General features: G+C 42.7%; 1 protein-coding gene across 11 annotated transcripts in view; it reads right to left on the bottom strand.

The window, feature by feature from the left end:
- The window catches only part of LOC139364546 (bromodomain-containing protein 4-like), a 51,842-nt gene extending 25,280 nt beyond the window's left edge, over window positions 1-26,562 (bottom strand). For 3 of the 11 annotated variants that reach the window (XM_071101356.1, XM_071101359.1, XM_071101357.1), the window contains exons 1-2: window positions 12,834-13,491; window positions 1,060-1,495 (exon numbers count right to left, since the gene is read on the bottom strand). In XM_071101356.1, coding sequence (XP_070957457.1) covers window positions 1,060-1,495; window positions 12,834-12,937 — 540 coding nt within the window. In that variant the 5' untranslated portion in view covers window positions 12,938-13,491. Of the gene's footprint in view, window positions 1-1,059; window positions 1,496-12,833; window positions 13,492-18,426; window positions 18,500-19,105; window positions 19,255-25,360 lie in introns of those variants that run through there. The other 8 variants (XM_071101365.1, XM_071101368.1, XM_071101361.1 and 5 more) reach the window with 7 other exon arrangements.

Here is a 26,562-nt window from a genome sequence, read left to right as displayed (position 1 = left end):
GAGAAGTGGATCTAAAATTTCATGCATAACACTTGTATCTTTTATCAATGTTTATATATGAGTATTTCTGTAAAATTGATGTGGCTCTCTGCAAAATCACCGGATGTTTTGGAACTACTGAACGCCAATGTAAACTCAGATTTTTGGATATAAATATGAACTTTACTGAACAAAACATACATGCATTGTGTAACATGAAGTCCTATGAGTGTCATCTGATGAAGATCAAAGGTTAGTGATTACTTTTATTTATATTTCTGCTTTTTGTGACTCCTCTCTTTGGTTGGAAAATGGCTGAATGCTTTCTGTGACTAGTTGCTGACGTAACATGTTGTGCATTCGCCGAAAAGCGTTTTTGAAATCGGACACGGTGGTTGGATTAACGAGAAGTTTATCTATAGAATGGTGTGAAATACTTCTATGTTTGAGGAATTGTAAGTATGGGATTTCTGTTGTTTTGAATTTGGCGCCCTGCAGCTTCACTGGCTGTTGAGAGGTGGGACGCTCACGTCCCGAACGGTCCCAGAGAGGTTAAGAAAGCATTTCACTGTTGGTCTACAACTGATTTGTTAAATAGAAATGCAATTAATTTGCCTGATGATTCATCCTGAAATTAATTCCACTGCATACATTTATTTAGTCTGAAACTGCCACCCCCAAAAATTTGTGCTGACGTCAAAATGAGGGGCGTTGTACAACACAAATTCATCAACGTCACTAACCAATCACAGTATCAAAGCCAATAACGGCTCTGGCCCAACCCTTCTGTATCTGGGACCAATCAGAACGGTCATTTTATAAAATACCAGGGAGAAAAGCAAACCCAGACTCATGGTGGGGAAGAAACACTAGTCGTTTGGTCAGAGCAATGTGGATGGGTAGTCAGGATAGGTCTAAAGCAGGCTACACTCCAACCCAAACCGGCTCTGAAGAATATTTAGTGAATTCAACTTTTAAATTAAATAAACTTTCAAAGACTATTTTCAGGTCGTACGTTTCTCCTTTTCTAGTCCATATAGTGAGACACCACAGCCAGCCAGGCAGAAACACAACACTCACCGGCAGGTTGAGTTTGACAGCATCGACGGGTGCCTGGAAGGGCCAGGAGAAGTGGTGCTTCCACAGGGTCTTCAGCACCACCTTCAGCAGGTACTGCAACTGGTTGGTCTGCCGCTTGGGCTGCGATGAGTTGATGTACTCCGGGGGCGGCGGGTTAAACTCTGGCACGGTTGGAACGTAGGTGGATGGCTGGGGCTGAACCCCCTGGCTGCTACTACTGCTGCCCGACGAAGACATCTGCACTGTGGTTGCGTCCAGGCCGTCCCCCATTCTTGCAGAGGTGACTGGGGGCGCGGGCACAGGGGCTGGAGCAGGGGTAAGGGTTGGGGTAGGGGCGGCGGAGGCCGCGGGACACCAGTTGTTTAGTCTCGACGGCGGCGCGGACGACTCCACTGAGAGAGCACCGATGATTCCATTGCACTCCTCACTAGGCTCTCTAGGAGAAGAGGGTGGGACAGACAGAAAGAGACAGTCATTAGCATCTCTGTCAGACATACATTGGGGCAAAAAAGTATTTAGTCAGCCACCAATTGTGCAAGTTCTCCCACTTAAGAAGATGAGAGGCCTGTAATTATCATCATAGGTACACTTCAACTATGACAGACAAAATGAGAAAATGTTTTCCAGAAAATCACATTGTAGGACTTTTAATGAATTTATTTGCAAATTATGTTGGAAAATAAGTATTTGGTCAATAACAACATTTTCTCAATACTTTGTTATATACCGTTTGTTGGCAATGACAGAGGTCAAACATTTTCTGTAAGTCTTCACAAGGTTCACACACTGTTGCTGGTATTTTGGCCCATTCCTCCATGCAGATCTCCTCCTAGAGCAGTGATGTTTTGGGGCTGTTGCTGGGCAACACAGACTTTCAACTCCCTCCAAAGATTTTCTATGGGGTTGAGATCTGAAGACTGGCTAGGCCACTCCAGGACCTTGAAATGCTTCTTACGAAGCCACTCCTTCGTTGACCGGGCGGTGTGTTTGGGATCATTGTCATGCTGAAAGACCCAGCCACGTTTCATCTTCAATGCCCTTGCTGATGGAAGGAGGTTTTCACTCAACATCTCACGATACATGGCCCCATTCATTATTTCCTTTACACGGATCAGTCGTCCTGGCCCCTTTGCAGAAAAACAGCCCCAAAGCATGATGTTTCCACCCCCATGCTTCACAGTAGGTATGGTGTTCTTTGGATGCAACTCAGCATTCTTTGTCCTCCAAACACGACGAGTTGAGTTTTTACCAAAAAGTTCTATTTTGGTTTCATCTGACCATATGACATTCTCCCAATCTTCTTCTGGATCATCCAAATGCTCTTTAGCAAATTTCAGACGGGCCTGGACATGTACTGGCTTAAGCAGGGGGAGAAGTTGCCCAATTGGTGGCTGACTAAGCTCCCTCTAAATTACCAGTTACCGGAATCTTCAGTCATTTTGGTAAGTAACAGGTAATCTATGGCAACTTTGGTCATTTATACTTAAATAACTTTTTCATATATTGTATACATTTTTCTATATGTGCCCATATTGTCCATGAGCTTCTAGTGGATAGACTGTCAGGTTCAAGAGAAAATGGCTCTTCCAACTGTCTTTTTTTCACAACTGCCATCAGTTTGGTCCTAAAACATGTACAACAAAGACTAAATAAAATAAAAGGTGTGCAAAAAAAGAACACTGAAACCCACAATGGTATTCAATAAATTAATGGTTTATATATTTAGGATTATGTTATACAGCTTTAAAAAAATAAAAAAAAAATAAAAAAGATTTTTGTAAAAAAGTAATAATATTTATATATATTTAATATATTTTAAAGACGTGATAAAGCCACAGAGGGACAGAGATAATTACAGACAGCTGTACCTGGAGTACCCAAAAAAAGCAATAAATGTAATGATAAAATTGCATATATTCCTTAAAAGTTAACAAAATGAATGGTAGTTTACTGGTAAACTTTGAATGTTTCCAGTAATATACCCTCCCCTTTGCAACTCTGTGGGTGACTCTGTGGGTGACTCTGTGGGTGACTCTGTGGGTGACTCTGTGGGTGACTCTGTGGGTGACTCTGTGGGTGACTCTGTGGGTGACTCTGTGGGTGACTCTGTGGGTGACTCGGCTACAGCTGCTAAACACCGAAAGGCATGGGATGTAACGATTCACCAATGTATCGGTCTACGATTCAAAATGTTTAAGATACAAATGGCCGGTTCACGTTGTATTACATTTTATACCTTCTCAAAATCGAATCTCTTGTAACAACTGATGAGTCCTCTCCTTCAGTTTCGAACTGCATGTAAGTGCGTTAACAGCCATTGATCCAACATATGTAATTTGCTAGGTAGGCTACTGTTATCTACTGTTATCTATACTCTGTTGAAAATTGTTTCACCTTAATAAAAAAGTAAACACCGGAGAAATGTCATCAGGCTAATAGCCTACCGGCTTAAGGGGGCTTACAATATATTTAATTTGCAGTCACTTTAACTCAATTAACCGGTGCCCCCACACATTGACTCTGTACCGGTACGCCCTGTATATAGTCTCGCTTTGTTATTTTACTGCTGCTCTTCAATTATTTGTTATTTATTTTTTTAGGTATTTTTCTTAACTGCATTGTTGGTTAAGGGCTTGTAAGTAAGCATTTCACTGTAAGGTTGTATTCGGCGCATGTGACAAATAACATTTGATTTGATTTTGATCGTTCAGGTTCACTGTCAGCAATAGTTTAGGTAGTTTTGCTTTAAACAGTCAGTCTATATGGCCATTATTAGATAGAGTAAAGTTGATAATTTCACAACGAGGACATCACTTTTGCGAGAGCCCTGCATGGCCGAAGACAGAGAACACCACTGCTTAAACTTCAAAAAATTCAAAACCATTAGATTATGAGATACTGAAATCTAAAGTTGTCCTAGTGCAGTCAGTAAGTATTTTGAACCCTTCTCTTTTTCCACATTTTGTTACGTTACAGCCTTGTACTAAAAATGGATTCAAATTTAAAAATCCTCTTGTCTACACACAATCCCCAATAATAACGAAGCAAAAACAGTTTATACATTGTTAAAAAATTTATTAAAAAAAAAACGGAAATATCTTATTTACATAAGTATTCAAAATTGAGCTCAGGTGCATCCTGTTTCCATTGATCATCCTTGAGATGTTTCAACAACTGTAGTACATTCAATTGATTGGCCATGATTTGGAAAGGTCCCTATGTAAGGTGCCACAGTTGACAGTGCATGTCAGAGAAAAAAACAATCCATGAGGTCGAAGGAATTGTCCGTAGACCACCGAGACAGGATTGTGTCGAGGCACAGATCTGGGTAAGGGTACCAAAACATTTCTACAGCATTGAAGGTCCCCAAGAACACAGTGGCCTCCATCACTCTTAAATAAAATAAGTTTGGAACCAGCAAGACTCTGGCTGCTGTGCCAAACTGAGCTATCGGGGTAGAAAGTCCTTGGTCATGCAGGTGACCAAGAACCCAATGGTCACTCTGACAGAGCTCCAGATTTCCTCTGGGGAGATGGTTGTCCTTATGGAAAGTTATCCCATCTCTGCAGCACTCCACAAATCAGGCATTTATGGTAGAGTGGCCAGATGGAAGCCACTCTTCAATAAAAGGCACATGACAGCCTGCTTGGAGTTTGCCAAAAGGCACCTAAAGGACTCAGACCATGAAAAACAAGTTTCTCTGGTCTGATGAAACCAAGATTGAACTCTTTGGCCTGAATGCCAAGCGTTACGCCTGGAGGAAACCTGTGCAGCATCACTCCCCATCCAACCTGACAGAGCTTGAGAGGATCTGCAGAGAAGAATGGAAGAAACTCCCCAAAAACAGGTGTGCCAAGCTTGTGGAGTCATACCAAAGAAGACTCAAGGCTGTAATCGCTGCCAATGGTGCTTCAACAAAGTACTGAGTACTCATGTAAATGTGATATTTCATTATTAATTTTTTTGGCAAACATTTCTAAAAACCTGTTTTTGCTTTGTCATTATGGGATATTATGTGTAGATTGAGGAGGGGGATTTAAAAAAAATCCATTTTAGAATAAGGCTGTAGCGCAACAAAATGTTGAATAAGTCAAGGGGTCAGAATACTGTTAATTAGTGGGTGATTGCAGAACCAGTGGGGTGGCAAAAAACTTAGTAGGTTACATTGCCCCCCCCCCCAATCTGATATAGATTAGGGGGGGGCAATAGATACTAGATAGTCTCCCTTATGGCTCAGCTCAGGTGCTTACATAGTGCATACACCACAGATATTCACACACACAAATGTCAGCTCAGAGGCCCAGATCATGAGCTCCATCAGCAGCAGATTTTTCTTTAGAATGGAAAATGTATGCATTTATGCAACAAATGTTAGTTAAATTCGGTACAGTCCATCAGTCCAGTTTGCGGGTAGAGTACTGTACTTTCCTAAATGTTTTGGGATTTCCCCATTCTACTCAGCATGTGACATTTTAACCACAACAAGACAACACAGATATAACAAAAACCTGGCTTTCCATGGGAACACAACAGTTAGAGCAAATTAAAGTAAGACAACTGAGATCGTAGCCTATGATTCAAAAAGTAAACTATTTCATCTAACATATCCAGGAAATGCATAATTTATATTTTGATGGTAACCTGTCAAAAATAGGACCCATAATTATCAGGTGTATTTTTGCCTCTTCAGAGAACTTGCAGAATCTTTGACCATATTGATCTATTATTCACAACATGAGCAAGTGCGAACTAAAAAAAAAACACTTAGCTAGATTGCTAACTCTAACTATGATAGTGTTTCTATATAGCCATGTAGGCTACTTGATTAATGTAATCAGTAAATGTAGGCTACTCCAAAAACTTTCCAGTGCTAGGCCTAGGCTACTTGATAGGCTTATTCACTGCGAATGGCGTGCTCTGCGGGCACATCAAAACCATAGGCTACCACACCCTACTCCGGTTGTAAAATGGTGCCATGAACGCAATATTAAAAGGGGAGAACTAAATTATATACTCACAGAAAGATATGACACCTCACTATAACTAATACAGTAGTTGCTGTGAAAACTGTATTCTTATCCGCAATTGCATTTTGCGCAACGGTCATATGGTTGTGCTTCTCACGATGCATCTCCCCCTTCTCCGTGAGCAGCGGGGGAAGGGGTGTGAGTGGCTCGCTCATACAGCAGCCGACAGCGAAACAAGAACAGGCAGACACTTTCATGGCAGGAATTAACATAATGGACAGGCCATTACTGTTGAACAAATAATGGTTTTAGAACAATCTACAAGAACGTTGGGAAACTAAAATCACATAAAATTACAAAACGTATGCTAAATGCGTCAGTAAGAGGAAGGCAATGTGTGTCTAATTTTCGGTTTATCATCCCAGCGCTACCATCATGCCCCAAAACCTACCCACAAAAAAATTCTGCGTCGTCATCATCATCATGATCCCACATTCAATTACCGCACCTAAACTAGATGTGGTCTGTGAGTTGGTGCATTGCAGGAAGATCAACCATCCCTGTTCTGAGCTCTGACCTTACAGGTTTCAGGGTTCTCCCCAAAGAATGCAAGAGAGGCGTTGCTCCACTTTGTGTAAAATAAAAAAATATAAGGATTATTTTTGCTCTGGATTGGAGGAAATGGCAGTTACAAGGTGTACAAAAACGCAAAAATCTCTCGAGTCCAAAAGGGGGACACAGGCCTTCGGTCCTCCCCCCAGCCCTTCATAAAACTCAAAAAATAAAAAGGCTGTCAGGGTTGGGATTAATTCCATTTAAATTCCTGTCAATTCAAGGTCTATACTGAAACTATACTAGTTCCAATTCTGGTTTACTGAAAGGACTAGAACTGAAATTGACCCCAACCCTGTGTGTGAGAGAGATCAGAGATGGGTTAGTGGTTAGCCATCACTGGGGTTTTGGCAGGGCTTGTGTGTGTTGCTGTAATGGTTTATGCAGGTCCCTGGTAAGAAACAGACTATCCCATTCCTTGGAAATCTCTGGTCTCTGGAGTGTTTCAGGATGTGGGAGGTTGTTTGTGTGTGTGTGTGTGTGTGTGTGTGTGTGTGTGTGTGTGTGTGTGGTACATTTGGCATCATCTGGCTGCTGGTGGAACCCAGTGTTCCCATGCTTCATCTTGCCTCTACCCTTCTTGTCCCTGCCCCTCCCAGGCTACTACGTCACAAGGCCAGTGTGTTGGAGACAGAGTACAAAGACGCAGCAAAGTGTAGCAATGTGCCATACCATAAATTATTGATCATGAGGGGTTTTAGTTTAGAACTCTGGCCAGTTGCACACACCAGTGTGTGGACCTCACTCGAACTAACCACATTCCTGATGAGTCACCTTTCTGAGAAGTTAGCAGTTAACCAAGCACATGATCACTGCCAAGGCCTCCCTGGAGGAAACACACCCACACACTGACTGACCTCTGTATGGGATGACAACAGGAAAGAGGAATTTTAACTTGTCTGCTACTTGCCTTCCCACTCGGGTCAAAGCACCACCCAAAACATTTAATTGAACGTTTCTTATAACAGAGTACAAACTTCCTGAATATAATGCTAGACATGTTACAGGACAGAGCTGCTGCTGATGACCGAATAGCAGCCTGCATTAGGAGACAAAGATCCACATAACTCCCTTGCAGAAAGCAGATTGGGACAGTGGTGGCTTTGGTACCATGCAACTTTAAAGGAGGGAGAAGCTGGGGCTCCTCTGGCAATACATTTGGGTGGTACAGACAGTGTGTGTTGTACAGTGTGTGTGCTCAACTGAGGTGGAGGTACAAAAGAGGTTGACCGGGACAGACAATAGGACCAAGCAGCAGTAGCAGCAGACATAAGAAAGAAACTGATAGGCCCCTCCGCAAAGAACAGGGTCGTTCGTGTTCATTGGGGCACGCAGAAAACATTTTAAAATCTCCTCATTGGACATAATGGACAAATCCAGGACAGTTCCCTCCCTGTTATAAACAGAAGAACACCACCCAGCTCCTAGACACAGGAGGACAGATATTGGGGAGGTGTCTGTGGCAAGTACAGACTGACAGGTCAGGGACAGACAGGAGGGCTCCCTCTACAGGGACAGAGTGTAGCAATGTGTTCGTTAGGTAGCTAGCCACAACAACAGGCTGGGCCGGGATGGAGATGGAGTGTTTTCTGGGACTAGGAATCTGCCGACGTATACCAGCACACACAAACATAACCACCAGATGGTTCACAACAGCCAGGCAACAACAATCAGGGAATCCAGGGACACACACACAGTACAAAGTACACAATTTATCCCCACTGTGTGCTATTGCTCCACTATTGGGTCTAGTCTAGTGTGATTACTTAAACCCTCAACTAACTGCTGACTGAACCCATTTGACCAGATAAGATGCAGAGCAAACACGATTAGCTCAGGCAAAGATGCCACACAAGTCCTGTTGGTTTTCACCAGGTTTTACTGCAGTTTCTAATGTTTGAAGAGATGTTTATTTAGCCCCCCCCCCCCCCTTTACACATATGTTGCATCCCAAATGGCACCCTATTCCTTATGTATTGCACTACTTATGACCAGTTCAAAAGTAGCGCACTATAGGGAATAGGGTGCCATTTGAGACGTGTTCCCTAATCAGGTCTACTTGGGTCCATTCTCACCTTCCTACTTCACATAAGTGACAGCAAAATGTTTGGTTTCAATTGGCAACAGGAAACTTTTCAGACTGGTAGTCCAACAGACAATTGACATGTACATGTCAAAAATACTAATCTCACCAGGAATAGAAGTGGCTAATCGAGAAGCTGACAAAGCCGCTGACCAATGCTTGATGGCTGACCAATGCATGATGGCCAAAACACATCCATTGTGATTAAACTGTTTGGTCACTGGGGGGGGCTCAGTCTTGGTGCATTACACGACCACACTTCAAAAGAAAACAGCATAAATACATAAATCGCTCTGATTCTTTCCTGCTGCGGCCCAAAGGGCAACAACACCAGGGCCCGTATTCACAAAAGGTCTCAGGAGTCGGAGCGCTGCTGTGCTGATCTAGGATCAGTTTTCGATTATATGGATGGGGGGGACCTTATCCGAGATCAGCACTGTCTCCTACTCTGATGTACTTTGTAAATATGACTCAGCAGATGCAGATTCCAACAAGAGTTGTGACTTCCTGCCTACCGATGTGCGTGTCTTACCACATACCCCCTACCGCTCTGGGCTCTGGAACAACAGTTGACCTGGACATAGATCACCACAGACTGCCGAGGAATGTTGGGAGAGAGGGGAGGAGGCGGCTCTGGTTATCAAGGGGCCTAGTCGTAGCCAGGAAATCAGGATCTATCAGTGACTTTCACTTGAAAAGGGAAATCTTGTCCTAAACGGCACCCTATTCCCTATATAGTGCACTACTTTTTGACTAGCGTCATAGGGAATAGGGTGCCATTTGAGGGACACACACCTCATGTCAGGTTACAAAATAGATGTACCGTATCTACTAGGCTAATCTATTCCATCTAGAAAGTAAATAATCATTCACGTTTTCCTCCCGAGTGGCGCAGCGATCTAAGGCACTGCATCTCAGTGCTCGCGGCGTCACTACAGAGACCAGTGTTCAAATCCAGGCTGTATCACAACCGGCCGTGATTGGGAGTCTCATAGGGCGGCACACAATTGGCCCAGCGTCGTCCAGGTTTGGCCGGTTTAGGTCGTCATTGTAAATAAGAATTTGTTCTAAACTGATTTGCCTAGTTAAATAAAAGGTCAAATAAAACATTTAAAAACACTTGGGGAGGGGAGGTAGCTGCAGCCAGTAGGAAAGTAGGCCAGAGGATCCCACTCTACACAACAGTGCAGTAAGAGACATGCAGCTACAAGTAGGTCCCAAATGGCTAAAAAAAAAGTGGACTACATGTGCCTAGAGAAGTGGCCACAAAGAAAGTTGATGTTTTAAACTGCAAAACACATTTTTACATAGTTATTCCACAAAAATTCCTTATGTGAATTCACAACGCAGCGGTGCTGCTGCCAGCATTGGTTTGGGTCTTACGGTGCATCTGTTTCAGATGGTTAAGCATTGCACCTGTACAGCAGTCGGCAGTCAAAAGTACTCATCATTCTGGAATTTCATTTTTGGACACAAACTGTAGTTAGTTATTTATGCCACAAAAATCTGAAACATTGGATAAATAAACTATTGGTTTGATGATGTTGAGGGAAATACACAGCCTACAGACTAATGGGTCTAGCCTATTTCATTTTAACTCTTTCCGTCTAAAGTATGTTGTGCGTCAGACAGTGGAGTGAACCGTCACATCTTCACCCAGTGGGGGTCCGTAATGGGCACAGCATGCTTTCGGTCAGCCTGGCCAGGATTTAGGCTACGTCTTTGTCCCAAATAACGCCCCATTCCCTACATCAGGGATCGTCAACTAGATTCAGCCGGGGGACCATTTTTGTATTGAGTGGATGGTTAAGGGTCCAGAACATAATTACAAATAATTAGTATACTGCAAATTGACCACAAGAAGCCCAAACATATGTAATATTTGACTAAAACAATTATTTCAAACCTTGTTAATTGCTGAATTAAAATCAATTGGAGGTGATTTCCTGGTGTTTTTATTTCCAACAATGAAAATGCAACAACAATATTTGGAAACTTGGGGGGCCAAATTAAAACCACTCGCAGACCACCAGTTGGGGAATCCTGCCTTACATATGGAACTACTGTGGACCAGGGAGGCAGTGCCATTTGGGAGGCAAACTGCCTCACCTCTCACGTCAGCTCTCACCTACATGCATGCAGGCTCATGCATGCATCTGGCATGCCATTCCTGGAACCTAAACCCACTTTTTTGAGGGAGCCAATCTGAGTCAGAAGCATGCGTAATGTCTGACTGTTCAAAGTCCTCCTTCTCTTTACTGGCTGTGTGTGCTGTGGGGCTCTGTAGAGGCAAGCAGGCTTCCTCTGAGTGACTCAACACCACACACACACGCATGCGCACACACGTGGGTTGGGCAATATTTGGGGAGACCTATTCCATGATATGCTACTCCAAATATTGCAGATATCTGATATTATCATTGTGCATTGTTGATGACAAAAATAATTCCACTGTGCTTATTTATGATAGTATAGTTGCCTTCTCATTAAAAAAAAATACACGTATGACAAAAAAAAGAGGCTTTATTCATTTAGACTTCATATTGATACACACTGATAAAACTGCACAGTTTTGATTTGTCAAGTTCAAATATCACCAATACTCAATATTATCATATAGTATATCAGCCAACCCTAACACACGCACTGCTGCTGGTGACAAGCCTACATTAACCAGGTTGGGTGTGTTTGGTCGAAGTCACAGAACACTGTGGTGAAACACTCATCTCTGACTTTGCATCTAGGTGCACCAAACACACAGGGTGGTGCTCAACAGGAGCAAAAAGTTTCAATACACAAAATAATCTGTTAAAAGTGGACAAAAAGCCAGGACGAAGGGGTGAGGAGAACACACACCAAGACTGGAGAGAAGTGATAACACTCACATACGATTCACTGAGTCACTTTGTAAACAAAACACAGAGAACTGGAGATAAAGGAACCCCCTTGCTCTCTTTCTCCCTCCCTTCCTCACAGGCTGAACTCACAGGGCTGATTCATTCACCAAGACATTTCCAGGAATCAGGATACATTACCCCCAGAAAATAGCCCTGCTGCCACAAATACAACCCACTCTCTCTGTAACCCCCCACACCTATCGCCCTTCAGGAGAGTTACTGGCAGAATGGTGGCAAACAATGCAATCCTCCGAAACCAATGATTTCCACAGGCTTTCAACTAATAGGCTACTTCAGAGAAAATGACACATTAATAGGTCATATTTGATGTCCACAAACAAAGACCTCTCTCTGTAAACTGGAGATTTCCCTTTCAGTTCCACATTTTAGATTAGGTGGCCTTAATAGAGTACAAATGTAAGCTGTAGGCTTAGTTTATGTACACTGAATAAAAATTTAAAAAAACGCAACCTATGAAGTGTTGGTCCCATGTTTCATGAGCTGAAATTAAAAGATCCTAGAATTGTTGCATACGCACATAAAGCTTATTTCTCTCAGATTTTTTGCACAAATTTGCTTACATCCCTGTTAGCATTTTTACTCTGCCAAGATAAGATAATCTATCCACCTGATAGGGGTGGCATATCAAGAAGCTGATTAAACAGCATGATCATTACAGAGGTGCACCTTGTGCTGGGAACAATAAAAGGTAACTAAAAGGTTTAGTTTTGTCACAACACAATGCCACAAATGTCAAATGTTGAGGGAGCGTGCAATTGGCATGCTGACTGCAGGAATGTCCACCAGAGCTGTTGCCAGATAATTTAATGTTCATTTCTCTTACGGTAGAGAATTTGTTAGCACGTCCAACCGGCCTCACAACCGCAGACCACTTGTATGGCGTTGGGTTGGCAACCGGTTTGCTGATGTCAACGTTGTGAACAGAGTGCCCCATGGTAGCAGTGGGGTTATAAGCAGGTATAAGCTAAGGACAACAATGACCAACAGATGCATGTGTGTTCCCAGTTACGTGAAATCCATAAGTTTAGGGCCCAATGAATTTATTTAAATTGACTGATTTCCTCTTATCAACTGTAGCTCAGTAAAATCTTGAATGGGAAACACGAGGGAATATATATATATATATATATATATATATATATATATATATATATATATATATATATATTTAAATCTCTATCTACCAAACGTTACCTTTTCACAGAGACAGAAGAATAATGTGCAATTTTTTCCAAGAGCGCATCCAGAGTCTGAAAATCCAGCAGATCGTTAGACTTAGCATGCATCTTGTAATCCATCTAGAAGCTTCCCTCAACACAAAGCAAAAAAAGAAAACAGGAGAAGTTTGGCTCCCTTTCTCTCCTTTTCCCACAAACACAGGAAGAGAGAAATGGGTTCTTTTCAAGGTTCCAATATAAATCAGTTTCACAAAATCCATAAACAATAATCCACACACGATTAATCCATAGATCCAGGTTTAAGTGAGGGGTATTCCTTGAAAAAACCTACAAAAAACAGAAAAGGGCCAGGGAGCGGGGTAAGATTGAGCCTGTTGAGGCCTGGCTGGAGCCGGCTGGCTGAGTTAGCTGTGTGTGCCGGTCTCCTTCGCTCGACCCCCTCCCCCTCTCAGCAGCAATACAACGGCCCAGTAGCCACAGGCTCCTCGCCCCATTGTGTGTCCACCCCGGGCCTCCCCCCTCACAAGCAGTAAGAGTGCGAAAGGAAGGAGAGGGCTCCGGTAAAAAAAATAAATATCCAGGAGCAGGAGAGCTTGCTTCTTTCCTTTCTCTCGTAGCTCTCCTCTCTCTCAAACACACACACAGCAAGCGGCGTGCTGTGGTTATTCAACACTGAAAATGGCTCGGCTGTTTCGCTTCCTCATTGAGCGCTAGTCTCAGCCCACAGCTTGTTACCCCTCCCTCTCCCTCCACCCCTCCCTTTTCTTTTCCCCCATCAATAGCTTGAGGTCCCTCCCTCTCTCTCTCCCTCCCCACCTTTGGCACACCACCCTTCTTCCCTCCCTCCTTCCATAACACCCTGCCCCTCCCCCACTTGCTGTTCTCCTTTCGGGCTGATCTTGTGAACCAAAGCCTGCTTACCCCCACCAAACCAAGGGCTACCTTATCTATTGCTCTCGCTCCTTCCCCCTACATCCCTCCCTACATCCCTCCCTCACCACCACACTGCTGCTGCACGCGCACACTCACGCAGCACGTCTAGACTAGGCCAAAACAAAAGCATCCACGCCGGCCAGGCTTTTGTCAATGCAGAGAGAGAAAGAAGAGAAACAACGAAAGGGAGAGAGAGATATGTAAGACAGTGCTATCAGAAGGGGAGGATCGAGCTATCCATTCCTTCTTCACAAGGCCAGCGGGACTGCTAAATTGCAAATAACACATTTTAGGATGGTAAACATTCAGAGTAAACTTAAGCGAGATAAAGTATGTAGCATAAGAACACAGTGTAAACCGTGGCAAAATGTGTAGAATTGCAACAAATTAGCTTTAAAACAACCAACATTTTGTCTCCGCGGCCAATAGGAAGGCCTATAAAAACATTGGTCAGAGACGGCTGAAATAAATCCTGCTTGAAACAGTGGATATTCATCTCCCACAAACTGATATCAACTCAGACACGGGGGAGAAATTTGGCACGAGACAGGCTGTTCAAACATACTCCTCAACAATATACTGTGGAATAATGGAATTCCCACACAAGTTAACAGAAAGGCATCCCTTGCTTTACGAGCATAATAAAACACTTGTCAGCAAGTAGTCATTTCATTCAAGGCTGTGTGCGTTTGCGGGAGAGAGTGTGACACACACAGCTACAGCGTTCCCCAGAAGACAATTAATAATCCCCCCCCCCCGTAAATCAGCCAGCCATCTGTCTCCAGAAACAGTGATTCACCTCATCATGACCCATTAAAATGACACCAACTACTGTCTTACCAAATAACATGATGACAAGAGACCACGTCACATACAACTGGAGAGAGAAAGCAAGAGAGAAAATTAAGGGAGGGCATGACAGAAAGAGTGACAGAGCAGAAGTAAAGGGAGAGATCACCCATGTCCAGAGAGATAGATTGCAGGAGAGAGAGAGAGAATGAAGCCTGCTGTGCTGTAATTAAGACCGGGTGTCTGAGGGTACAGTAGTACCAGCGTTTCAGTTATGAAAATGTGGCACCAGACACTTGACCAGCAACATTTTAATTTACGGGACATTTGAGAAATTTACCGGACCCAGTAGCCCGATTAGGGTGTCCACCCTAATCAGAATGACAGAAATCACATTTAGATTATGGTGATTCATCTTAACAAAACATTCAAGTCGAGGATGCAAGGATGTGTGTCCTTTCCTTGCACCTTGAAGATGTTAGAATAACTGACCACATTTACTTTTCCTCTCCTTTCCAACAAGACTTGTAAGGAACAGAAAAATCACTAGCCTATGCATAGGCAAAGCCTATTGTTTGGTGAAGCAAATTTTCCCCATAAAAATGCATCTTTATAATAAAGCATTCCATGAATCATCGCATTTGCAGACTGATGTAAGATAGCCTACTATTCATAATGTGATGAGTAGATTAGATTACCGGGTAGATTACTGGGTAGCCAACGGTGCTGACACTGACCAACAGATCAGTAAAAATGACGTTGTCCATGTAATAGGCCTACGAGAAGGGGAGACAAACTGTGGCACTGACCCAACAATGAGAGTGAAGATGTGCTGTGCGCACTCATGCACTCCGCTGGCCTACTGTTGTTCGCTCAATTACGTTTTTTGATATGTGTCCTTTTTTTTAGTTTAGTGTATTTTCTTTACAACAATAGCCGTTTGCTTTCCAAACTATGTTATCCCGCAATTTAATTTGGAAATATTGCCATATGCCTGGCTGGGCCTATACTTTTCACTGACAGGTGCAACTCAATAATATATTTGCAGCACGTGCTGCACCAATTGCGTGCACTGCCTTGCCTTCCGATAGTAAGCAATGTGACTGTAGGCAGGCTAGGGGAAGCTAATGATCCTCTGTGGCCAAATCATGTTTTATTAGCCTATTATGAATAATTGTATTTATTTTGGTATAGACAAGAGTATGTCAACTATGTAAAGTTTTCTACTATGGTGGATAGTAGGTTGACATATTCTATTGGTCAGCTTGTCGAGAAAGAAATAGCCTAAACAGACTCTGGGACGGTAGATCCCAAATTCATACAACCAGTTGGTCTAAGCTTCATAAAAATTAAAAAGCAATTCATATTTTTTTGTTCTTCTTTTCCCTGACATGTGGCCTGTGCCAATTGTATTTATCGTCTTTTTCATTATTTTTAAATGGGCAAAAGCTGGGTATTAACAGCTAACGAAAACCCTGAGTAGTAGACTGAGCTCAACCAACTGAACGACACCTTTACCTCATGGCTCTGATGCACAGATCAAGGCTCTGTTCAGGGGGGTGCAACGTCACAGAACAAATGTTCAGGTAGGAATGTATTGTGTGGAACAGATATCGGTGTCTGTCAGACCATTTGTTCACTGTTCAATTGACCTAAATCACGTGATTAATGTGTGTTATGCAAGAGCAAGCGAGACAGAGAGAAAGAGAGAGTTTGGGAAAGAGAGAGCGAGAGGCAAAGAAAGAGATGGAAAGCGAGATAGGGAGAGAAAGAGAGCACGGTTACATGCACACAATAATACGATTGTGGAGAATCAAATTCAAATATTACTTCAATTAAAACATTTACATGCTTTGCAAGAAGAACAATCTCTCTAATAATCCTGTTTATATGACATCTGAAATCAGGCTACCTGATGGGACTTGTGATCAAAGCAGAAAATCAGCAACCCAATTGTTGTTTTACCACAGTTAGTGACCATTTTATTTTTGCAAATACTATTTGATTCTGAATTTGGACATATAAAGCTTGCGCTACCGGTGTTGGCACATGCACAGATCAATCACCCCCACCGCACTAAACACACACACTTTAAAGGGGCAGTGCAGTTTAAAAAAAACATGGAGGAAAAAAAAGCTTGGAATTTCAGGCTTTTCGTGTGGGATGGAACTTTTGTTCCACATCATTACATCACAATGTGATCGGATTATAATAGACCAATGACTTCACTTCTGAGTAAGGGGATGGGCTCTAGACCATCCTATCAGCCAATCAGGGCTGTGTGTGCGTGTGTATATATATATATATATATATATATCTTCATATTTGTTTCTTAACACCTACACAATTAGACTGCGCATTTCAATGGTCAAAGGAGAATCGGGTAGCGCTGGGCGATACATCAAATTAATTCAAATGTATGTTTAGCGTGATATTCCAAATGCCTGTATCGCAAGAATCAAGCTCGAGATGTCTTTTTGGTCACATCTCCACCTGTGCCATGTGCTCTTTCCCATTTATACACACAAAATCTGCAATAAGCATAAAGCACAATTATATAAGGAATTGGCAACTGGTTCTCAATCTGAGAAATAAGGTAGGCCACTTGATTTCAACATCTGAACCAAGTGGACAGGCTAGTATGCTGTTCAAACAGTTGAGGACGGACAGAAGGGTGTGTTCATAACAATTCAACTGTTCTACCTTGTCAGTTAGCAAATAGATCCAAGTTGGCTAAACTTGAAATAGAAAGATTAGCTGGCTGCTCACTAGCACATGGGTTTGTGCTTGAGAGATTGATTTTGAGACCTGTGTTAATGTTCTATAATGCCTGCAGTGCAACAACAAGTTAGCCATTATTAGTGAATGTGCATTATGCATGGTTCTGCTTAACTTTATAACAAAATGGGCATTTTCATTACTTGAAAAAGACTTGAAAGTCAGATCAGTGATTATTGCATTTTAAAAAAGCAGGTTGAACTTTTTATAAAATAATGAAGCTATTATGGTTGCGGGTGGCTTAGATTTAGCCTAGGCTACACAAAGTGGTAGACAAACACGCGCAGACAGACAGGGGCATTCCTGTGCTTTTGCCACTTCAGCAAGTTGAAGGAAAATATGTATCACTGACGCATTTCGTTCATGTCTTATGACAATCTTTGGCAAATGAATGGATTTTCTAATCAATTCAATACATTTATTTGATTTTCCCACTAAGTTCATTCAATTTTGCTGAGCACTGATTTCTATACTGTTGTCTAGCCTTGATCAGTGAGAGATGTGTCAGATCTGATTCCACACATACAGCCAGTGTAGGGGTGTCTCAAATGGCACCCTATATTTCCTATATAGTGTACTACTTTGACCAGGGCCCATAGAGTTCTGGTCAAAAGTAGTGCACTACACAAAGATTATGGTAACATAGGGCTCTGGACAAAAGTATACACCGGTCCAAAGTAATGCACTTTAGAGATTAGGGTGCCATTTCAAACGCCCCCTAGGACACCTTCTGTACTACAGACACTGTCTTCCTAGCAGCACAGCACGCCCCACCCCCTCCTCCCAGACTATCCACGTGCCATACACACCCCTACCCAGGGACAATACAGCAGCTGCCAGAGTGACAAAGCTCCAGATTCATAGAGGCTGGGGCTACGTCCCAAATGGCACCCTATTGCTTTGGACCTGGGCAAAAGCCGTGCCTTCGGAAAGTATTCAGACTCCTTGACTTTTTCCATATTTTGTTAAGTTACAGCCTTATTCTAAAAAATGTATTAAATAAATAAAAAATCCTCAGCAATCTACAAACAATACCCCAGACGGTCACTGCTCAATTATGTGCGCACCACACAAACAGACACACAGGACTAATGTTGACATCGCCCTACCTTACTGAGCACTTACTGCAACATTCAGTCATGGATGGGAGAGGGGAGGAGGGGGCTGCCTGGGTCTGGCTTCCTGCATTATTAGGGAGGATGGGATGGGGGGGGGGGGGGGGGGGGTTGGGTTAGAAGGCAGGAGAGGCAGAGACAGCAGTGGAGGCACACACACTCGGGCACACACACACAATTCAAATGTTATTTGTCAGATGTGTCGAATACAACGGTAGACTTTACAGTGAAATGCTTGCTATGAGCACTTATCAACAATGCAGAGCAAAAATTATTTAAAAAGTCACACAAGAAGAATTAAACACAATCTCTCGCACACACACAGAGGAGATGAGTGGGCCAGGAGGAGGAAGTGCCTTCAGACTTCAGAGGCCATTAATCATGTGAGCAACAGAGCAGCCAAAACCAACAGGGACCCCAGTCGAGGAGAGAGAAGGGACAGCCAGCCAATCTGCTGGCTCTGGGTGTGTGTGTTTTTACATGCAACAACAATCAGTGGTTTTATTGGACAAATGCAGGTATTAGCATAGTGCCTCCCTGTTTCACTACAATTTGAAACGCTTTCTCCCTGAACACGATCCAGTACACATTACACACACGGCCAGGGAAGCTATACTTTTCCCTCAGTCAGTTCCAGAGGAAAATATACTAGTACGCTAGATGATAAACTTACATGTGTATCTCTGCGTGGAGGTCCTTAATCGAGAGTGCATTTCCTCTCCGGCCTCATTCAGCAAAGAGGTGCCACGTGGCCCGGCCCGTCACCTGATCCAGAGAAGAGTCCCCTTAGGCACACTGCTGATGAGGAAAAGGGGAGTACACCTGGGAAAAGGACAGAGAGGACAGTCCATGAGAACACGAGCGAGAGAGAGGGAAGCAAACTCTCAAACATGACACACGCACAAAGACCCTAGGGTCTAGACCAGTGGTTCTTAACCTTGTTGGAGGTACTGAACCCCACCAGTTTCATATTCGCATTCACCGAACCCTTCTTAATTGGAAAAATAAAATATGATTTTTTTCAAATTCAAAACATAGGTATGTATATATTTTACTGGTGCACAAAATGAACCGTGCATCAACATCACTGTGTTCAAAGAACAAAATCATCAAAACATGATTTTCACACAAAAACAAAAACATAATAATGAATATTTACTGCAAATTAGTGTGACTTCTGCTGTTGCCTTTCAGAGACCAGTTCAGAAATACGCTGCTTCACCTTGGCAAGTGCCACTCTCATGTCATTTTCGCAACAAAGTCTGTTCCTTTTCTTCGTTTTTATGTCCAGCATCCTCGAAAAGGATTGCTCGCAAAGATATGTTGTAACAAACGGTATGAAAATCTCCAGAGCTTTCTTAGCAATAACAGGGTACGTTACCATTTGTTGACACCAAAACGTTGAAAGCGTTGTTGTTCTGAAGAGTTGCTGTTGAACCTGGCTCTGCTGAATTTCAATGATTTCATCGAGGTATTCGTCATTGACATCTGTTGTCTCAACACTAAACGTGAACGGCTGTCTCACCCATGCTGGATATGACTCTCTTGTAGGGAAGTATCCGTTGAGAGACTTTGCAAGCCCATCTAAGTGCGTGGCAATTGCTTGCTTCAGTTCCGCGGGTACAGAAATGTCTCAGATTCCAGATACATCTTCGATCTTACTTACACAGTCATCCAGCAGGGGAAAGTTTGCGAAGTTATCGTTCTCTGTTCATCATTTCCATAACTGTAGCTTTTTTTGAAAAGCCTTCAGGTTTTCCTCCGCTTCGATGATGTTGACTCCACCACCCTGCATCTTTTGATTGAGATGATTGAGAGCTGCGAAGATATCAGCTATGTACGCTAAAATGAGAATGAACTCAGAATTTTTGAAGCAATCTGCATGACAATGTTGGTGCTCTTGCAAAAACAGGGCTAATTCCACACGCACGGCAAAAACACGATTCAGCACCTGTCCCCGGGATAACCACCGAACGTTAGAATGGTACAGAAGTACCTCGAATTCAGAGCCCATTTCTTTACACAGCTCACTGAAGATGTGGTGCCTCAGAGCACTAGTTCGCACATAGTTCACGCATTCCACTACAATTTTTAATACTTCTGCCAGTTTTGTAGGCAAGGTTTTTGTTGCCAACGCATGCCTGTGCAGAATACAATGCGTAACAATGATGTGTGGTGCATCGGCTTTCACTAGCGCACCAAAACCAGACTTTCTTCCCAGCATGACTGGAGCTCCGTCCGAACAAACTGCAGAAACCATATCCCATGAAAGATTGTTGTCTTTGAAGAAGTCATCCACAAGTTTCTTCACATTGGCTGCCTTAGTTGTTGTTGTAAGAGGCTTACAAAATAAAAAAAATCTTCCTTTATCACGGCGTCTTTCACATAGAGCACGAATACAGCAAGCTGGCTTAGATTGGAAACGTCTGCGGTCTCGTCGAGTTGAAGGCTGAATTTTGCCGGGCTTGAAATCAGATCTGCAACTACTTGAGCCAAGATGTCTTTGCTCATGTCCTCTATTCTGTCGCTGATGGTGTCATTTGAAAGAGGAATTGGGGATAACTTAACTTCAGCCTCTTTTCCCAGCATGATATTCTCCGTCTTCAACACAGCTGGTTTTCTGAGTGTTTCACCAATGGTGTGTGGTTTGCCCTGCTTTGCGATCAGGTAAGCAACTTCGTACGATGCTGTGAGGATCGGTTTGTTGATGGGTACAAAGCTGAGAACAGGCAGAGTAGCCTTTTCATCGAATCTGGCTCTCTTCACCTTGAATTCAGCGAGCGTTGTGTTCTTGTATTTTCCATCTCCATGCAGCTTAAGGAAGTGTTCTCTTAGTTTTGCCGGTGCTAGATTAGAATTGCTTAACTTGGCATTGCAAATCATGCAGTTAGGACGCTGACTCCCATCACGTTCCGTTATACATGTGAATCCATATTGTACATATTCGTCCGACCACTTTCTTTTTTTGCTCGACATAGTAAATATGAAGGAATTAAAATATTAAGAAAGAAATCACAAGACGTACCATCACGACAGTCACAAGTCGACTACTGAGCGCACCAAATTCCCTGCAGCACAGATAGGCCAAGCGATGTAGCGTGATCACCTGCAGCCAATGATGGCCAAGCGGGGCGTGTCATCACGAATCATATGAGTCGGAAGTGTGTCTTGACCTCCGCCGAACCCCTGAGACTGACTCACCGAACCCCTGGGGTACAATCGAACCCAGGTTAAGAACCACTGGTCTAGACAAATCTGGGTCGCATTCAGGAAGGTGCAACGTACATGGCAGATAGAAATGTCACCACTAGAGCTGACATGATTCACCCGCTACAGGTAAGAGGCATGTGTGTTACTCTACTATATAATATTTACGCCTACATCTGATTCTCAACAAACCTAAAAGTTGTTTCATGCTGAACGCAGCCCAGTGCTACATTCTCTGGTCCTGGCATTGGCACACATGATGCAATCAGACTGCTGTTTTTAGGAAAGGTGTGCAAGGGGGAGTCATGCAATCTCCATAGACAAACATTGGCAGTAAAATGGCCTTACCGAAGAGCTCAGTGACTTTCAACGTGGCACAAGTCAGTTCAACAAATTTCTGCCCTGCTAGAGCTGCTTTTAGTCAACTGTAAGTGCTGTTATTGTGAAGTGGAAACGTCTAGGAGCAACAACGGCTCAGCCACGAAATGGTAGGCCACACAAGCTCACAGAACAGTACTGCAGAGTGCAAAAAGAAATAAATAAATATATATATATATAATAACAGCACTTACAGTTGACTAAAAGCACCCGAGAGCAACACTCACTTCCGAGTTCCAAACTGCCTCTGGAAGCAACGTCAGCACAAGAACTGTTCGTCGGGAGCTTCATGAGATGAGTTTCCATGATCGAGCAGCCGCACACAAGCCTAAGACCACCATGCCCAATGCCAAGCATTGGCTGGAGTGGTATAAAGCTCGCCATCATTAGACTCTGGAGCAGTGGAAATGCGTTCTCTGGAGTGATGAGAACGCTACCCGAGGAGAACGCTACCTGTCCAAATGCATTGTGCCAACTGTACAATTTGTCAGAGGAGGATTAATGGTCTGGAGCTGTTTTTCATGTTTCGGGCTAGGCCCTTTAGTTCCAGTGAAGGGAAATCTTAACGCTACAGAATACAATGATGGTCTAGACGATTCTTTGCTTCCAACTTTGTGGAAGGCTCTTTTCTGTTTCAGCATGACAATGCCCCCAAGCACAAAGCGAAGTCCATACAAAAATGGTTTGTTGAGATTGGTGTGGAAGAACTTGACTGGCATCCACATAGCCCTGACCTCAACCCCATCGAACACCTTTGAGATGAATTGGACCACCAACTGCGAGCCAGACCTAATCGCCCAACCTCACTAATGCTTGTGGCTGAATGGAAGCAAGTCCCCGCAGCAATATCTAGAGGAAAGCCTTCCCGGAAGAGTGGAAGCTGTTATAGCAGCAAAGGGGTGGACCAACTTCGTAATAATGTTCATGATTTTGGAATGAGATGTTCGACAAGCAGGTGTCCACATACTTTTGGTCATGTAGTGTATGCCGGACACAGCTCTACTGAAAGGCTTTTATGGAATGGCATACAAGGGAGGCATGATGAGTCAACAATGTTCCAGGAGCTGCTTTTAGACAATTTCATCAGGGAGACGGAAAGAAAATCCATACGAGCTGTTTAATATTAGACGACTAGTATAGTTTCACCATAACATGGTAATAATCAAGACTATAAATCATTATTGATTAATGAATCATGATTAAAACAGGACGAGGTTAAAATTAAGTGATTTTGTTTATCCTCCACTCCATTCGCTCCCCTCCATTGAGGTTTTTCCACAACTAGGCCAAGGATGGAGTTACCATGGTTACTTAACCATAGAGAGTACCCGCAGATTTTCTCAAGGAGGACAAGTAAGATCGAGGGCAATTCCACAGTAACAGAATGATACTGGACTATTTTTAATATGTTCACAGAACATTTTACTAAAACAAATTTACTTGAACAGTGCAGATGCAATGTTTGGTAACAGAATTCTGTTTTTTGCTATTTGTGCTGGCATTCTGTGACCAAAATTTGTACCGTTCAAGTAAACTTATGAAATTTTCTGTGGAAATTGTTAAAAGTGTTTCTTGTGCATAGAGTTGTATGTTTGTTTAACTTTGCAATCATTGCTTTTTTTTGTTTGGCATGCATTTTAAGAGACAAATCTGAGTCTCAGCATCATTCTGTCACTGTGGAATTGCCCTATAGCTTACATGGCCTCAATGACAATCTGAACAGCATATAGACAGATGTAGCCAAGAAATTATCCATCCCCCACCTTAGGCCTCAAAATCAATATCCTCACTAGGGATGGACGCAACTCAATTCAAGAGTTGTATTCGATTACTATTAAATGGTGTGAATGTTTAAATGTTAAAACTTTTAAAAAGAAATTGGGATCCTTAACGGCAAGAAAAATCCCAAAGTGAAAACGTTGATGCAGAAAGTAAACAGCCTAGTGGTTCAATTTCTGCAACAACTAAGAGTGTTGAAGCGCAAGGTTCAACTTCCGAGCTCTTTGGTTGCCCTGGCTACCAAACCTGCGCATATACTGTGTTTGAGCAAAGTGTTGCATCTCACTCATCTCAATATCCTAGCCAATTCATTGATGCTAGGCCCTGGTTTATTGAAGGTTTGAGATATTGCAAGCCAAGAAATTATGAAATACAGCATTCCATTGCGAGATACAGTTTTTGATTGCCGATAGACAGGCCTAGTGCACAGTTTTGACTGTCGACCTGGTGGTCAACCTGCTTATACTGTGCCCCTCTCCCCGTCCCTCTGTAGCTAGCTATGAAAGATGTGAGTGTCTGTGTTCTCGGAAGTAGGGCAACTAATCACTCCTCCGTTCCAAAAATACTATATCGTAGGAGTCGATTCATCAATTATTTGAGTCAACTACCCACTATTAAGCCATCATTGTTAACAGTTGGAAAATGGCAGCAAAAGACAAGCGACAGCAGCAAAGTCCTGTATGGCAAGCAGTTAAATGAGAAAGAAATACAGTAATGGCAGTACAGGTGCAATGTTTAATCTTATGAAAGGGATGCACCGTGGGACCCAAACCATTGCCAGCAGCAGCAAAGCTGCATTGTGAATTCACATGGAACTTTATGCATTTTATAATTTTAGTGCTAACCTGTTTAAAAAAATAGCAGTTTAAAAAATGATTATTTTTCATCCTAAATTAATATAGCCCTAACTTTCTCGCTCTACTAATATTGTGAATATTTAACATGCATTTTTCTGGAAATAGTGGAGTCGTCACACATTAACTTGATCAATAGGTTTAGCCAAATTCTCCTGTTCTTCTTCTAAACTCAACACCCCTCCTGTTTACAGCACATTTTATTGGATGCTCCCTAACTATTTCCACTGCCCTTTGACACAAATCCAGATGCATTTGGTACCAGTGTAGATAGATACGGATGGACATAAACACACTAACCTAAAAGCTTCATAAAAGCAATTCAACTTAACCAATAACGTTAATGGTAAATGCAATTGATTGTCAGAAAAGCAATGCAACAGAGAAAAAGAGGTGACAGCCCCCGAGGGGTCCTGGTACATAGAGTAGGAAAAATACCATTAAGTGAAGTGTGTGTACTTAAGGATACAAATACAAGGCATGGGCAACATCAATACGTGAAATGCTTGTTCTAACCCTAATCAGAGGATACTAACGGTATGCCAAAGTCGAGAGTAACCAGTCAAAACGAAAGTACAGCGTCGACAGCAGCAGCGAAATTGTCACGGAAAACAAGGCTACGATACTGTACTTGAAATACACCAACAATGTTCACTCTATGGATGAGATTTTAGACAAACAAAATATGACAATTCGGCTTGTTTCCTTACATCTGTTCTATAAACCACCAACGTTTTTCCACTTCTCTTCAGACCTCCTGGGACAACACAAAATGGCGACTGCAAGCAAGCAGCTTCAAGTCCCTATTCAAAATCCCAAACGCCTTTTCAAATGTTTTGTTACTATATTACTCTAGTGGCAACTGCATAAGTGCAGATGTCACGGTTTCGCCAAACCGAGCAAGAGAACACGCTTAAAACGAAGTCTCGTTAGATATACAAAGTCCAGTCCGAAGCAGTTAACGTTAGCTAGCAAGCTAAGTTAACATTACAGTGGTGGATCCTTTGCGTAGTTACGAAATATTACCTACTTCAAATCCAGTTGAGGGAACGAAAATGGCGTTGTATGAACAGTCACTTGTCATTGTCAGGCCAGATATGTGAGAAGTAAGCACGTTCATCCTCGTTAAATTTGGAAAGTGACCATTTGTTAAAAATCCAGCTAGTTAGCGACCTACTGAACTGAAAATCATGTGTTTCTTGCGTATCTTCTCTTCTAGAATGTAAACTAACTACGTAACAATTTTTGTACCAGTATTCCCAAAAGGTTAGGTAGTCTCGCGCATACCATCCAACACAGCAAGCTGAGCTCATACGAAAGCAACTTTAGTTGTCTTACTTGCTAGCTAATCAACTAGATGTCAATACTGTTGATGTTGTTAGCTGGCCAACAACTAGCCAAGTCAACGACCTGTGGAAAGGTAGTTAGTTATCTAATACTAGTGATGATAGGTAGCTAGTTGATACAGTTAGCTTAGCTAACGTTACTGTAATCTTGTGTTAAGAGAGGCCCGTGGAAATCCAAATGAAGTAGGTTGTGATGTAATCAGGACAATACTAGGGCATAACGTTAACACTGAAGGGTTCGTTTTTTGTTAGCTTAGTCAGAGATATTAGAAAGGGATATCTTAGTTAGCTTGTTTAATTCCCGTGTCTCAGTAGCAGGCCTTTACAGACCGCTCGCTCCCTGTAGGCGCACGCTACGTCGACCTCTAACGACGAAGTCCTTAGATTTGTGCTCAACAGGAGCTTCGTGTGAAATACATTACTTTATAAAGGCGTGCATTCACACGGTGTGAAAAAAAAAACGAATACGTTTTACCTCGTTTATTCGGTTGTCAAGGTGCGCGGGATCTTTCTTTCCCAGGATCCAGAACAAACACCTCTCGTCGTCGGTGACGTCATGCGCAGAC

This window comes from Oncorhynchus clarkii, chromosome 13 (assembly GCF_045791955.1).
Source record: "Oncorhynchus clarkii lewisi isolate Uvic-CL-2024 chromosome 13, UVic_Ocla_1.0, whole genome shotgun sequence".
In the NCBI taxonomy this organism is placed as follows: domain Eukaryota; kingdom Metazoa; phylum Chordata; class Actinopteri; order Salmoniformes; family Salmonidae; genus Oncorhynchus; species Oncorhynchus clarkii.
Note: the sequence above shows the minus strand (reverse complement) of the source record. Positions and strands in the feature narration are given on the sequence as shown.